This window comes from Simochromis diagramma, unplaced genomic scaffold (genome assembly GCF_900408965.1).
Source record: "Simochromis diagramma unplaced genomic scaffold, fSimDia1.1 OVJJ01000344.1, whole genome shotgun sequence".
In the NCBI taxonomy this organism is placed as follows: Eukaryota; Metazoa; Chordata; class Actinopteri; order Cichliformes; family Cichlidae; genus Simochromis; species Simochromis diagramma.
The window spans coordinates 1170153-1186506 of NW_024387375.1; the positions used below are offsets into that span (position 1 = coordinate 1170153).

Below are 16354 nucleotides of genomic sequence, written 5' to 3' on the forward strand. Positions count from 1 at the left end.
CAGAGATAACGCTGATTTACGCAGGCATTTTGTTGTAATTTCACGAATTACCCCTTCATACCATTGTGAAACATTGTAGTTGTTGGACTTCTGACCTCGCTGCAGAGATTTACCAGCATGTGTCAGTGTGTGTGAGGCCACGCTTCTGCAGTTTCGAGTGTGGCAAAGCACACGTCCGACCACACCTGTCAAATACAGACTTTCACTCAGACGGGGGGCCATGAAGGCCATGCGGCTTGTGCAGTTTGTTTCCTAATGTTTCTGCTTTTGCGACAGCATGTCGGTTTTCTGCATTTTTATCCTGTGCAGGGCAGAGAAAGTTTTCGATCCATTTACGGGGGAAACTGGATGAAACACATGCAGACAATCCCTCTTTCATTAAAGTTTGACATTTCTCGTTGCTTTTGCAAACCCGCTTTTAAATCTTTTAACACACTGTTAAGGAAGAAAACATTATAGCGTATATGACCTTATTTTTTTAGGCTGGTTTGATTCTTTTCAGTCCAACATATTCCTTGAGTTTCATTGTGGCTTTTGGTGATATGAAAGAATAATACGCTGTATAGTTCATAAAATATGACTTGAGGCTTGATGTGGTGGTTTTCAGCTGTCACTGCACTCAAGATAAGATCCCTCAGTGGTGAGAGTGTGATCAGTTTCGTCAGTTATCGTCACACCAAGAATTTCTGAGGCTAGTAGTTAATTTAGTCTGGCTTGATATTCAGTGGGGTGAATTGTATGTTTGCACAGACACCAATCAGCCGTTTTTGATAGGTACACGTGTTCAGTGGCTCATTAATCCAAATATCTAATCAGCTAAATACATGGCAGCAACTTAGTGGAGTTAGGCATGTTCAGGAGGACCTGAAGTTCAAAGCGAGCATCAGAATGGGAGGTAAATATGTGATTTAAGCAACTTGAACATGACATAACCAGTGAGAATATCTTGTTTGGCATCAGAGAATGACCAGACTGCTTTGAATTGATAGGAAGGCAACAGTTATTCAAATAACTACTTGTTACAGCCAAGGTATGGACAAAAGCATGCCAGAATGCACAACATGCCAAACCTTGAAGCAGATGGGCTACAGCAACCCATCTTAGAAGAGGAAGCCTGTTCACTTGGGCTCAGCAAAATTAAACAACAAGACTGGAAAAATGTTTCCTTATATGATGAGTCTCAGTTCTAGCTATAATATTCAGAGGACAGGCTCAGCATCATTTAAACACCTGAGTATTGCCGCTGACCATCTATGACTACAGTGTACCCATCCTCTGATAGATGCTTTCAGGAACACACCATTGTCATTTAGCCCGGATCATCTCAAACTGTTTTCTTGAACATGAAAATGAGTTCACTGTACTCAAATGGTCTCCACACTCACCAGATCTCAGTCTAACAGAGCACCGCTGGGAAGTGGTGGAACAGGAAACTCACATCCTGGATGTGGAGCTGAAAAATCTGCAGCATCTATGTCAAAATGGACTAAAATCTCTGTCTCCTCGTTGAATCTGTGCTGTGAAGAATTAAGGCAGTTCTGGGTCCAACCTGGTACCAGTGAGGTGCTGAAAGAAGGCCTGTCCTTACCCATAAGCCACAGAATAATACAACACCATAAAAATAAAGAGGTAAATACACACAACATTTTTGGCATGTGGAGAATTTCTGAGAATTACTTCCAGTTACAACAGTTACAACAGCGGTTATTATTTAACGTATTAGAGTATGAGTGGAGTCTCTGGGCGTAGAAAACTGTAAGGTGCAGCACTGATTGGTGTGGGTCCTAAGACGAGCTGCTTAAAGTTTGGAAACAGTGCGTAACCGTTGCTGACAGAGGGCGGCACCGAGCAGCTCCGGCAGGTGAAAAAAGCGCCTACAGTTTACTGTGGGATCAGGACAAAACGGAGCGACACACTTCAGCACAGACGTGCGGCAGAAGTAATCCCTCCATAAAGCGGACTCAGCACAGCAGCAGAGAAACAGACGGAAGTGGAACAGTTTGAATGTTTTCTTCTCTCCTGACACCCGTGGAGCGCAGGAGCGGGGGAGACGCCGGTGCGCTCCGCGATGTCAGCCGCTGTTAATGATAGGGATGGGAAGAGGAGAGGGTGCTTCGTTTGCAGACGTCGCCTCGCATGTTTGTGTAACGGACAATTAATTGTTACCTGAAGATAACTGGGCAGCACTTGTGGAAAGGGAAGTGCGAGGAGTGTTTTGGGGCCAGCTTTAGAAAAGCTGCTGGGAGCAGCCGGTGGATGTGGCACCATGGGGATAAAGACAAGACTCCAAGCCATGCTGATGTTATTGTGGATCATTCAAGGTAGGGTAATTAATCCACTCACGCTCCCTAAACCTCACAGCATGTCAGTGGCGACAAAACTATGTTTTTCTTCACTTTTATAAACATCGGAGAGCAAATAACCAACTTATCACTGATGGAAGAATTTGCTTTAATATTGAATTGTCAATGAATTAAGCAAAGAGTCAAACTCCATTGAATAAAATACTTTTTTAACTGAACATGCACGACCTCTATACACTTCTGCCTCGAAGCCGAGTGGGATTTAAAGGCGTTTATTCATTGCTCAGATTCAGACTTATTGGCAGTAACAAACAGCGAATAACCTGCTTCAGTCCTAATTACGCGTCTTGGAAAGCTGAAACCTCTTTCCCCCTCCTACCTTAAGTTAAATTTTGAATTTAGAAGCAGGGACTTTTCATTAAATATGTAATTTATATCGCTGCGGCTGCAACTGCTTATGTGTGTGTGCGTGTGTGCGTGCGTGTGTGTGTGAGTGAGTGTGTGTGTGTTTTTATACCAGAGGTTCCCTTTTAAGCACACAGCAGAGTACTCCTCATTTTAAGAGGGCATAATGTTGTTGCATGGTTGAATGCTCAGAAATGAATTTCAAGGAACTCAAACGTTGCTGCCTTTTTTCTCTCCCCCCATCGTTATTGTCCCCTGTGAGGTTAAAAATAACATAAAAGCTTGAGTCTACCTGAAGGAGCCGGATGTCATTTTTGAAAATTCTAGTCAGAGAAATCCCAGCTGTCAAATTAAGAAGGCTTACCTAAGAATACTGGTCATACAGGTTTAATGTCCTGCACAGTTTGGCCCCTGTTACTGCTTTGTGTGCATGCAGTTAATGCGCAAACGTTTAAATAAATCATAGATAGTGACTGACAGACTGAAGCATTGCAAATATAAATGTTAATGCTCTTTGAACAGCAATTTGATGCAGACAAGTTTAAATCATATTTAGCTTTTATCAGTTTGGACTGCAGTCATTTCATTTAGCTCTAAACCCTAGAGCCAAAACAAGCACAAACACACACACACACACACACACACTGATGTGCTAAAACATTATTAATTTCCTTCTGTGAATACACACTCCAATAAACCATCCAGGCTCTACTCCAAAACACCCTTTAGGTTTTTCTGACTTGGCCGATCTTATTCCTGTCAACCGTGCCGCTGCATCATTTCCTACCAGATGTTGGCTTTCTCCCAGTGTGGAAATCAGAGATTGTTACAGCTTGTCTCCTTTATGTCAGGATTTGTTTGGTTCAAACTGGGGGTTTTGACTTAAAAGCAGCATCAGGAAAGACAATACTGGAACTTTATATCAATCTTAACTTACATTCAATGCTGTAATCGCTTAATAAAAACATCAGTGTTGTTCTCAAGCAGTTAGAGGACACCTGAGTTCAAATCTGTGTGGGCTTCTGCATTGGAGCTGCTGTAGCGTGACATTACGTCTGCCGCGCTTTGATTTGTGCAACTGCTTTTAATGGGATGAAATGAATGAATTCAGTTTGTGCCTCGCTGATGAGAGACTTCAACCGCTTCTTGTCCTGATGATCAAATAGCTTTTTGGATTTGATCGATGGATTCCTTTTTACGTCTTGGACAGCAGCTAAGCAGCCTGTCAAACCCGTCCTGCCTGTCAGGAAAACGTCTGCCCGTCCTGACTTTAGAAGAGCAGAGAAGACTCTGTTTGTATTGATGAAATGCAGCAGCTTTATTGGCCTTGCATGAGAAGACCCGTAGCTAATTGGTCACTAAACGCTTAAATAAATCTGTTAATATGCTTCCTTTGGGCACCCATTTTATTTTTGATGATTTGAGGCAGATTCTGAACAATCGTTTGTACCCATTAGCAGCAGTAAATCACATCTTGGTTGTACCATTCGGTGTATTCATGCAGAAATGCACTACTCTTGCCCATTAGATATTTCAGATTGGCCTGAGGACCGTGACAAGGTGACTTGACGTGGCACCATCGCTCCCTTCTAATTTGAATGTCTTTCTCTTTGGTTTTGCTATTAAAAGAAAGTCATGTCCTCAGCCGATTGTCTTCATTGACGTCTGGTTTATGTCGTTGGTGTAAGCTGATGATTGCGAGCCAGTTATATCCCTTTTCAGAGACTAACTCCCAGAGCTTATCGTAATTCTGATTATGTATTGCATGATTAACTAAACAAGAAATTAGTCAGTTGTGGTCCAGCTTGGAACAAACAGCATTCCTGGCAAGGCTGCTGCATGAGTATTAACTGTCAGTGCAAAGATTTGGAAGCCCTCAGAGACCACCGCAGAATGGCAAAGAAGTGTCTCAGTCTTCTTGATGTCAAAGTCAAAGCACTTGTAGATATCAGGGTGTTTGTGTCACTCTCAGCAGGAAACTCATATGAACGTGAAGACTTCAAGAACTGTTGAGCTTATTCATTTAACATGTCAATTATCTTATGAACAAAACGCAGACATGTTTGGTTCTTTTTAAGCAGTTCAGAAAGCCAAAGCATCACATACACATAAAATTGTTGTTGTCGGCTCATCATTGCAGGAAAAACGTAAGCCCAATATCCCCTCATAGTTTACCACACTGTAGAAGCAGGAAATAAACAATATGCAAGAATGGGACTGCATCAGGCATTAGTAGTCAGTACCACAATACCAGTCGAGTTACACAATTGTTGATGCCTAATTTGATACACAGATTGCCGAATGCGTGCAAATAATCTCAGACTAAGTTATAAACACAGACAGACTGCCAACTCTTTGGAGTCTGTGCCGATAGCACAACTCGCCTGCAGCGCTACTCTTTATAGTAAGACACTCAACTCAGCTGGTTGCATTTGGTTTTCCTAAATAAAGGCACGGTTGCTGAGTGTCTATGTCCTTTAGCAACATCACTATTGTGAAGGTTCCATTTAGATTCAGAATGGTAAGTAGTTACTGTGAATTTCTGTGTAAACAGCAGCAAATATGTGATTTTCCCCCCAATTTTTTACAGTTAGTTGCTGTATTATTATAAACAGATTGCCTGAAATTGCCAGCTTGACCCCATTCAGTCAGACTGTTGGTAGACATGATATGATAGCAGCCACTCTAAACACAACAACTGTGAGTTGCAGTCATCAAAGAAACCGTTTCAAAAGATTAAAAGTTCATACCACATGGTCACAATGATTTTGGTCGTGCTGCAGATCAAAATCATATTATTCAAGTAGAATCATTTTTATTGCCAGTACTGCTGAAATGTTTGTAAGGAAGGTTTGTCGTTCACAGCCTATGGCCACCATGTTGAAGGCCCACACTATCAAACAGGAAACGGGGGATTCCAAATTGTTTTATAAGGGGGGATTTTGGAGTGTGCCAAAAACAGAGGGGAGATTAGCACTGTTTGCAGTAGTTTTCAAATCTCTTTTAAACATCGTGAGTAAACTCGATTTTGTCTTTCTGCTTAGAAACCCTATCAATGGAAAGCAATGGATACAACATATTTCAAAAGGCTTTTACTTTGAAGATGAACAGTCTTCAGTTTGTGTTGCACTTTCCACAGTTTCGCTACAGCTGTGAGAGTGGCTGGACTGGACAGTGTTTGTAGACATGCAGTCAAACTATGTCAGCAGCAATATGCTAGCGACGAAAGAAATCACAAGGTTTTTGCCATCTGGTTGGGAAAGATGTTTTTCCCTAGTGACGGGTGGTTGCCAGCAGGTCACTGACCAGCCTGTAGGCCTGTGTGATTGGATTTTTAGCAATTATTTTTCCTTGCAACTGCCATCGAACTCCAGCAACCACTTGCAATCAGTCTGGCAGTACTAATTTTACCCTTAGAGCTGGTAGTTTTCACATGGTCAGATGGTCATAGATCAGTGTCCAGACATGTGTGACAGGTGCCTTATTCACTTTACTCTACATTGTCTTTACGATTGTCACACATTCAAAATGGCAGTCAAGTTAATGCCATGTGGATAGTAGTCATGTGTCTGCAAAATCTCACTGCACCACAAAAGATCATTCCTGCCTCCGAGTGTGCTTCTTCCATCACAGACTCTTAGAAATACACTGTGTTCCAAAGAGATATGCTGAGCAATGGCATTTACTCCTTACCTCATTCATACTGTTGTTTAGCATTTAAAAATCAATGCCATGTTAGGAGAATTAAAAACTTGGTTTTCATTTGAAGGGGTCTTTAAATGTTGTGAGTTTCTTTTTTAAATAGGAAATTCTTTTTTTTCCAGGCTTTTTGCTGGAAACATTACATTTGAATGCTTTTGCAATCATGCCTCGTCGTCAGCTCCTCAGAAAACATCCTGATGCCGTGCATCTTCGGAGCCGCTTCATTGAACCAAATTGATCTTTTCTGGCTCAAACTGGTAAATTGGCACCAGTTTCATGCACAGTTACATTTGTTAGGCTGACACATACCTTAGTGTGGGCGTTGGATGAGGAAGCCTAATTGACCAGAGTCCACTCTGTATAGCACAAACTCACAGAAAGACCCCTGCAGTGGGGAGAGACACTGATTGGAGGCAGAAGGAGCCAAAGCTACCTAAAGAATTTTCTCATGTAAAACTAGGTCAAATTAATTGGCTCACGCTTGCCAAACAATAAAGAGGACAGTGGTGAGCAGTGTTTTATGTTGCTGCACGCAACAGCTGCTGCATGTTGGACTTCATACCGACATGGATCTATCAAAACATCCAAGTTCCCTCTGTCGACAGTTGCAGTAGTGGAGGTTGACAGGTGTTGATTGGAGCTTTGCGTGCTGGATCACTGAGCTAATGTGACTTTGAGGCAGGTCATCAAAGCAGTCTGAATTTGCTTTGAGTTAACCATGATGGATGTGGAACTTTGAAAGCACTGATGCGGAACAGATTTTTGCACCCGGTAACAGACCAGAAAGCCTCATCCTGGTGCAAAAATAGTTGTTTATATAATGCTTGCAGTGGTTTCTTACAGTTTGCTGGTTGTGTTTGCGCTGCTGTAATGAAACTAATGTCACATTTTAGCCATGCACATTTTAGCTGATGCACATGAAATAAGTAGCCCACATTTCCCCCACATCAGAAAGAAAAATATGGCACACAACGTTAACCATTATGCTCACAAACTAATCAGCATTTTGCTTGCTGAATGACTTGCTTTGATGTTTGGTACACTGACTGCATTAGTGATTTGCTATCCACAGCACACTCTTACAGTCCAGTAACGCTCAGCATTGTGCTGCTACATTTTAGAACCTTTAAGGCAGTAACTTCAACATTGAAGAGTGGAATAATACCTACATTCAGGAGCTCAGTTTTCCATCTTTGCCTTTAACAGATATTTATGAGCATTTTTTGTTTTTCAAATTAAGGCAACAAAGCAATAAAAAAATCTATGTATAGATCCCTTGAAAGTGAAAAGACTCAAACCAGGCCTGTGTAGAGGACGAAAATCTCATCTGGGTAATGATATAAGACATGAGCTTGGCTGATATTGGGGTTTTTAATTCCAATACCAATACCGATATTTGGTGATCAAAAAATCAGATATTCAAATATAGCGCCCAAAATAGTTTTTTTTTAATTTTACGCTATTGTTTGTTTCATTATGTCGCAAAATAAACTGTTTACGGCAATATTTTTTCATCGCAACGCCCAGCTGAAAACACTTCGTGCAAGTCGAGTTGCCTGAGATTCACAGAATTTACAGAAAATGTAAAAATTTTTGATATATATCGTTGTCAGGACGATAAATGTCTTATACTGGGATATGAGATTTTGGTCATATCGCACAGCCCTATAGTTATAACTATAGGCCATCATGGAAACGCCTTATTACTATGGGGAACAGAGCTTTCAGTCGCTCTCCTCCCCGGCTCTGGAACTCTCTTCCTCCAGCCATAAGAAATATTGACTCCCTTTCCGTATTTAAGACACAGCTCAAAACACATCTGTTTAAACTGGCTTATTCGCTTTAATGCTGATTTTATCTGTTGTCAAGCTCTGTTTTGTAATTTTAACTTATTTTATATATTTTATGACTATTGTTCCTTTTATTAATTTTGTTCTTTGTAAGGTGACCTTGAGTTTCTGAAAGGTGCCCTCAAATAAAATGCATCATTATTATTAAAAGTAGCTGGGTGCCAGGTGGGTAACCCAAGTGGGCCCCAACTATCAGACCTGCTTCTACCCATCTGGGCCCCACATATTTTTTTGACTGGGCCTGATTTGGGGCTTATCCGGGACCCAGCATAAACCCATCTGGGGAAACACACTTTGGGCCACCATGGAAACTGAGGACAAAATTAGCTGGACCCCAGTTGGGTTTCCCAAGTAAGCTCCAAATATTAGCCCTGCTACTTCCTATTTGGGCCCCACATATGTGTGTTGACTGGGTATTTATTTACTCGCTCGTCCTCTGTGTGACTGTTCGCATTAGCTGGTAGTTTGTGGGATTTTAAACACGTTTCTGTCCATCTCGTGGGCAGATGATGGAACATCAGCACTCGTAACATAGCTGAAGGGTGTTTCTCCCATCTCTTTTTGAGACTGGCGTGTACAGTGCAGTTTTATAGACCACATTAGACTTTATGTAACCATCCATACTACAGAGGTAACCCCTCATTTAGGAACAAGCGCCTTGATTTGTCTTTACTGATCCTTCTGTTATTCAGAGCTTCCTAGTTTTGTCTCACCTCTACTCACTGAGTTGATATTCACATGTGTGCCTGCATCCATGTGTTGCTGCATAAGATTGAGCACCGTCACCAAACGATGAAAAAATATTGCAGTAAACAGCGTATTTTGCAACACCATGAAATAAAGGATAGAGCATGAACGACAGAGATGAAAAGGTTTTCATTTCATCATCTTTTATATATTGTCATATTGCACAGCTCTAATTCACACAGAATATGTAAAGCACATTAAGATGCCGGTTCTACGGCAACAGTAAACCTTTGCTTTGTAATAAGAGCGCATACACAGCAAGACCTTTTGTTTCTTTTGTGTCATTACTCGTGTCCATGCCCTGGAGAGGTCAGAGCTGTCTTTGCAGCATAAGGAAGTCCTAAAAAATATTAAGGAAGGGATGTTAATATTGTGTGTTTGTGTAGTTGTGTAGACAGTGAGGCAAAAAAGAAGCACAGAGAGATCTAGTGGTAAAGCTTTACAGGTGTGCTTGCCGTCCATGCTCCATTTTTAAGAGACTAATGATGTTTCCACTGGTGACCAGTCCGGTTCACCCACCAGGGGAGATGAGACTTGCAGGACTCATTTCAGTCTCACCCCTTTGCCAATTATATCGTCACTTTGCTCTTTGGTCTCACCTCAGGTGCGTCACAGCTTCTGAATCACAGTTCTGCAGAGTAAAAAATATCCAAATGAGGTGCATTGCGTTTGTACTTGGTCTCCCTGCAGATCGTTGGCCATAAATGATGTATCTTGGAGGAGTGTGTCATTTACACCCCAGGCGTAGGCGAAGGTCGCGATGATTCAGACCAGGTGCACCCTGGGTAAACAACACAAACTAATGAGGTATATTTTCTCTTTAAATAAGACTTTTGCTCTGAGTGTGAACACATGCACAATACAAAGCTATTATGCATTGTGTGCTGTGACATTTGATTTGAAAAGGGCCGTTTATGTTGAGGTCTGAGACAAAGCAAGCCATTAATGCTACTGTTCGTAGCTTGAGAAAGCTGCCTTAAGCTACTGGAATTAATTTCCGGGCAGTTTCTGCAATTCAACACAAACACTGAAAGGATTTTAAAATGTTATTGTCTGTATCTTCTTTTAACCATTTGAACATAAAAAAAAACCTTTTTAACTTCTTCAGCATTTTAAAATCTTTGCTTTTATTAAAAGATTGATTTTTTTTTATCTTTAAAACCGCTCGTTTGTTAAGAAATGATACCTTTTTTTCTGTTGACTTGGTAGTGGAGGTAGGAAATGGCTTGTCTGATGGCAGGAGATGAGTTTTGCACTAAGATGCTTGAAGATTATAGTCCGGTTTGACTATTATAGTAAAGCAAAATTAAACTGGATGTTTTTGGTGTCGGTAATACATTAATTTTAAAATTGTGGTGACAGCCCTGTAAAGCTGCTGTGTGGTCCGTGTGAAAGCAGCAGGGTTTTTGTCTGAGGAGAGCGTCCTTTGTGCCTTTTCTGTTGTTGCTCGATCGTCTCGGCAGATGGAGGGGAAGTTCGTTGTGGCCAGATTAACGCTGTCATCTGGTTTGAGGTGTAACCTGGCATTGCACCCTACGGGCGTGGCTATGTGAGGCTAAAGAAGGTTCCAGAGGTCAATCCCACCATAGCGAGGCAACTCACAGGCTGCTGTTATTCCGCCTTACAAATTAAACCTGCATTACGCTGCGCCTCTGTAATGTTACGCTTGTTCATGTAATGCGCTCTTGAAGGAAAGCTTTCCTGTTTTTCACTGAAAAGTGTGATGTTTAGTGTGTGTGGGATTTTGTAGCATCACCGTAAAGTTAAACATATGTGGTTTAGTGTGAAAATGAAGTGCACTGTATAACAGAAACGTGTGTAACCCTGAGCGGGCTCCCTTCTAGCAGCACAGGGCTGGCAGATTTGAGCCTTAATCCCAGTGATCGTGAGGGTAGTCATCATTTTAGTAACACAACAAAATTTAACAGACCTTTATACAACAGAAGTCAGATAGGTGCATTAAGTGTGTTTTAAACTCTTGGAGGTTTTTAACATTACACAGCAGCTGACATTGTGCTGCTCCTGTGACAATCATGCATGCGGGATATGCCCATGGTACTCCAATATTCTCTTATTACTTATTTGCAAAGTTCAGGGTTATCAAAGTTAAAGCAGAAATTACGTATAAAAAGGAGACGTGTCAGTCAGAGAGTCATGAGTAAAAACCTATAGAAGTCTGTCTGTGTGTAGATTTTGGGCAGCAAGCTCCGTGCTGTGGCTCCAAGTTTGTATTTTTTTTAAATATGTCACACACTCTGACCTGAACAGCCTGCTGGTTTGTTCGCTGAACCATCTGAGCAGTCTGTCACCTTCCAATATTGAAAATCACTGACAAGATAAATCGCTGCCCAACGATGTGCCTGCATGTGTCAATCACAGATGTTCCCTGCACTGCGAACAGCTGTGAGCATGGTAGAGTGCAGTTACATACTACAGATAACAGACAGTCACACACATACACAGCAGAAGTCAAAGTGATGTTAACAGAGAACATATCATATGCAGAAAGCGCTCTAGAGTTTTGTTTACACCGCAGACAGTTAACCTATTCAACCACATGAAAACGCACCACTAACTGGAGTATTGTGATCATCAAGCATTGGTTGGTCATGGGAATTATCAAACGTTAGCTCTAACATCTACAAAGTGAGGCTGTGCAGCAAGTCTGCAAATCCGTCTGGCTCACAAAGACACTGGAATCACCAATGAAGGTGCATCACATCTGGCATTGCATTACAAGTGTCCAATAAACAGTAAAAGTAATAAAGACTTATGGAAACTTGTCAATTTATTGGACAAACATGTGTTATCCCCATACAGTGGTGTCTATTCTTGTGCTGTGTGCATACACTGGAGAGGAAATAGAGAGAGATCCCACAGCTGCCGAGTACTTTGCTTTGAGTTTTATTCATATCCGTCATGCAGGTACAATTAATGTAATAAAAGGACTTTTAGGGGATGCATTTATCTGCAAAAAATGCTAAAATATACAGGAATGAAGAAGAGTGTAAAAATAAAAGCAATATCGTGTGTATTTTATTTTTCGAAAAGTTTTGGTCAAATATTTTATTTATATTTTTCAGAAGAATCCTCAGAAATAATTGTTAACTCAGTATTTATTAAAGTGGTTATGATCATCCTTTTAGCCATAATCACGCACCGATAGAGCAGCTTCCTGTTCATATTATATAGTGATTGGCCTGTGGTTCCAGAATCCTCTTTTTACTTTAAATATTAAGTGCTGGGCAGCTGATTTGAATCTTAAATCATCCTGTTAGTTTCCACTTTGCACTGAGGCTCCTTGTCTCACTTCCAAAGCTCAAATGTTCACCAACTATTGGATTGTTAACCCTCTAACAAGGAACGTGAGCAGGGTTAATCCGTTGTGAGACAGGTTAGTTTTACCCTGTTGTTGCAATAGTATTCCTACTTAGTACAGCAGGAAGTGTGGGTTCTTTATGATTTTTACCAGAAATCGTCAGCCTTATATTACTGCAAAGAAAACAAAAACAAATTAACACAAAATAAACTAACAACCTAAAAATACTCATTTGAAAAATATCAGCATAAACAAAATGTTTTAGTTTTAAGATCATGGTCCTTCACCTGCTCTCTGTGTATGTTAGAGTAAATCCTCGTAAAACAGGCGTTGTTGTTTCCATAAATCCTCACTTTGCTTTCTAGCCCTCAAGTGTTTAGTGCAGCTCTAACATCAATTTAGGTTGTGGATAAAATTTTCACTGTGTTTTGTGCTTCCGGGGATGGTGAAGCAATTGCCATTAGAATTAGTACCTCAGGCTGGTTATGCTCAAAATAGGAACAACCTAGCAAGCAGAATATGAAGCCAAACAGTAGATTATAATCTCAGTGATCTGTCAAACCCTAGAATAATTGGCTCTTTGGGATGACTGAGAATTGAAGTCAGAGGCAGCGTAATGACTTTACTTGAAGTAACACTCCTATCCATAAGCCTCGCTAGGTTTCATTAGTGTGATCAGGAAGGTTTGATAAGAGGGATTTCTCCTCGGCACCATCAGGAGGGCCTGTAAGACTGACCAGAAGAGATTCCTTATTACAGCATCACATAAGTAATCTTTATTCTGCTCCAGGGGAAAAACACTGCTTGTTAATTTTCACCGTTAGTGAGGAGCAGACCTGCAGTGCACTTATTTCTGTTGTCGACATTTAGCTCAAATGAAAAAGGATTTGCATTCAGCGTCAAACTGCTGCAGTTAATAGAAGTTCAGTGAATTGAAACGTTACTTTGCTTGGACTTCCCTCCCAGTTAAGGCTGTTGTTAGTGAGTCTAGGTCAAGATTCAAGGGAATAGATTCTCCTCAGCAGGAAAAGTATTTTAATTGAACCCCCCCCCCCTTTTTTTTTTTTTGTTGTAAATGTCAGCCATGCTCACAGCAGCCATATCAGTATTAATTTCTGAGTCAATTATCTGCTGTTGTTCAGTGGATGGTGCTTGGTGCGTTCTGTGGGACTATCTGCAGACACACAGTGTTTCAGCTCTTTTACTAATGATTTGTGCCACAGCTCTGCTGCTTATTCATTGATAACGAATGCAGAGTAAGGAGCTTTTGATGGTTGATACGTCATTACGGTATGTAACCCAGTCAGTAAACTACTCATATACAATTATGTAAGGTCAAATAATGTTATATGGGTGTTTCAGGACAACATACGTAACAAGAAGAATGTACTAGACTACTACTGATGGTGCATCATTGCACACAACTGAATCATTCCCTTTTTTGCGAGCCTTCAATACACAAATAACCTATCCTAATTTGATATGTGCAAGATATGCACTTTTTTCCAGAAGCCTTCTTTCAGTAGTGTTTATTAGCTTATAAAGAGAACAGGAGGTTTCTTTCAACATGTCTGACGGTTGCCTCAAAGCTCTGAAGCACTGCCAGCTGTCCCTAGAGGCTAAGCCATCTCACAATGGCTTTTGTGTCCCCAGGTTGTTCTGTTTGAACTGTAGTCTCACACTGAACATCTTTTACAGAAAACTTCAGGACAGCACCTCACATGTACCCCTGATGTATTCCAATATGTGTCTCTTTAAGATCATATTGAGTCACAGTTACCCTGAAGTGGCTCCTGAAAGCCCACTGAAGTTAAATCGGCTGCTTTGAGGCTTAACTTTATGCCGACACAGTTTTAATGATTAAGATTTTGCATTTATTGCCTAATGAGAATTTTTCAGTTAAAAGAAGTTTGAAGCTAGAACATTATAAATTACTAATAAAAACATTTCAGTTCAGTATCAGCTTTGTAGCTGTTCTGAAATAGTCATGCAACTGTGAAACGTAGGATAATATCAAGCGGGCCTAAAATTACACTAGCCTAAAAACATGACCTGCTTTGTTTAGCTCTCTCCTGTGACTCTGTCAGCAAAGTGGCAGCAGGGAGTCATGCATTAAATTACATATATTAGAATCTATAGAGTCTAACCTGTATAGATTTTTTTCAGAGGGGGAATTTACTCATTTCTATTTCAAGCCCAGGGGTTGGTTGGTCTTCTAAATTGATCTGGCGAACACAGCTGCTTCTAAGAAGCCTGCTCCAACCTGATAAGCCCAGTAACCATGGCACCTTTACCGGCATAGCTTAGACATCAAATATGCTTCATTTCAGATGGGAAGGTGAAGTCATGAACCTCCTCAGGTATCAAGTCTGCCCCCAGAAAGGCAGAAATGATTCTGACACCTGTGAGACACAAGAGAAATTTTTCGGCCCCGAGAACTGCCCTCCAGTGTGTTCAGTAGCTGCAGCTGCAGAACAGAAACAACCACATTCGCTGTCCATTCGTAGTCTTTTTGACTGGTTTTGAATCTCCATTAAGAGAAGTATAAGATAAATATAATCTATCCTTTGGAGCCTTTGATCTCTTTAAAAGAGCACGTTGTGTTACAAAGCTCTTACAGTGACTAGTGACATTTTCAAACCAACCAGATCCATTCACACCAAAACAACCCAGGAGCTGAACTGAGTAATTTTGAATGAGTACGCTGGTAGCCTTCAGCAGTCCAGAAGAAAATCTCCATCAAATAAAATGAAATAATAGCAGTGGTTAGATCCTGACCTTAATAACCCAATAAACTATCAAGTGTGTGCAGGGTGTAAATAGACATAGGTGGGATTTCGTCATAGGCAAACAGAAAGTGACAATATTTGTTTCATAGACATTTCAGGCACTGTTTAATTATTTATTGGTGAACATACACACAAGCAGGCTCATTGAATCCAAAAACTCTTATAGAGGTGTGCAGGTTCAGTTTGATGTGCATTTACAACTTCCTGCCTTCATCTGTGTGTTGACCCGCTCTGCTGGAAGGATTGATCGATTCAGCCGTAGTAAAGGGAAAATCATCTCTAACTATACTCGCCCCATGTACTGAGGGATTGATTCCACTCCAGCTCATGTGCTACACGTCTTTTCCCTGCACTCTCTTTGACTGCCTTGAATGTTCATCAGTCACTTCATTTTTCAAGCAGACATGTTTCGTGACTTGCTTTATGTAAGCGCTGCTTAAATGTTTGGACAAAGACATCTGATCATAGACACGATCTGAAGTTATTCTGAAATAACAAGATACTTGGTAGGTTGATAAAAGGTGAAACCAATCCTTAGTACAAAATATCAATAAATTAACCTACAGTGACACCACCACCTCTGTGGTTTAAGCAAGTTGAAAGAAATATTAAAAACGAAAGGACTCAAAGGGAAGTTCAGATCCTCTAAGTCCGGTACCATCTAGGTCTTTTTGCACACTATAAAATTAACTTTAAAAGAATGAAACATATTAAAATTTCAGTTTTATTTGTGGTTGTATGTTCACTTTTTGGAAAATTAAGCTTGCTTAATTGCCTATGAAAAGCTAATTTTTACTTTTCTTAGGCGTCACATGTGCTCTTTGTTATGAGGTTGCGTGTGTGTGTTTGTCTTAGAGTTTTTAAGATTTCTGCAGCATTAGAGTAATCCAGTGATTATACTCAGTACTTCTGCAGCTACACTGCAAAAAGTGACTGCGAACAGTTGGGTCGGAAAACTTCATTTTCTAAATTGTAAACAAATACACCATAAAACAGCATTTATGCTGCTCCTAAAGTGCATCACAGAGGGTGTAGCGTCACCGTTTTTCGAAAGTGACCAATCAGACTGGGCCCTTTCTTTCATTGGGCTCTGCCCCCCCAAACTTTTAAAAGCCGATTGATTCGAGCGAGCAGAATTCATCTCTAGGAGTGGGTTTTGATTATAGATTTATCAATTAAAATCGATTCTAGCTTGGATAACGTGATATCGATTCATTAAAATCCTGAATCGATTTTTTT

At 40.7% G+C, this 16354-nt stretch overlaps 1 protein-coding gene across 1 annotated transcript in view; it reads left to right on the forward strand.

The window, feature by feature from the left end:
* Nucleotides 1–1844: 1844 nt before the first annotated feature.
* The window catches only part of esamb (endothelial cell adhesion molecule b), a 51071-nt gene continuing 36561 nt past the window's right edge, over nt 1845–16354 (forward strand). The window contains exon 1 of the mRNA XM_040008900.1: nt 1845–2321. Within this exon, the coding sequence (XP_039864834.1) occupies nt 2267–2321 (55 nt within the window). The 5' untranslated portion in view covers nt 1845–2266. The remainder of the gene's footprint in view (nt 2322–16354) is intronic.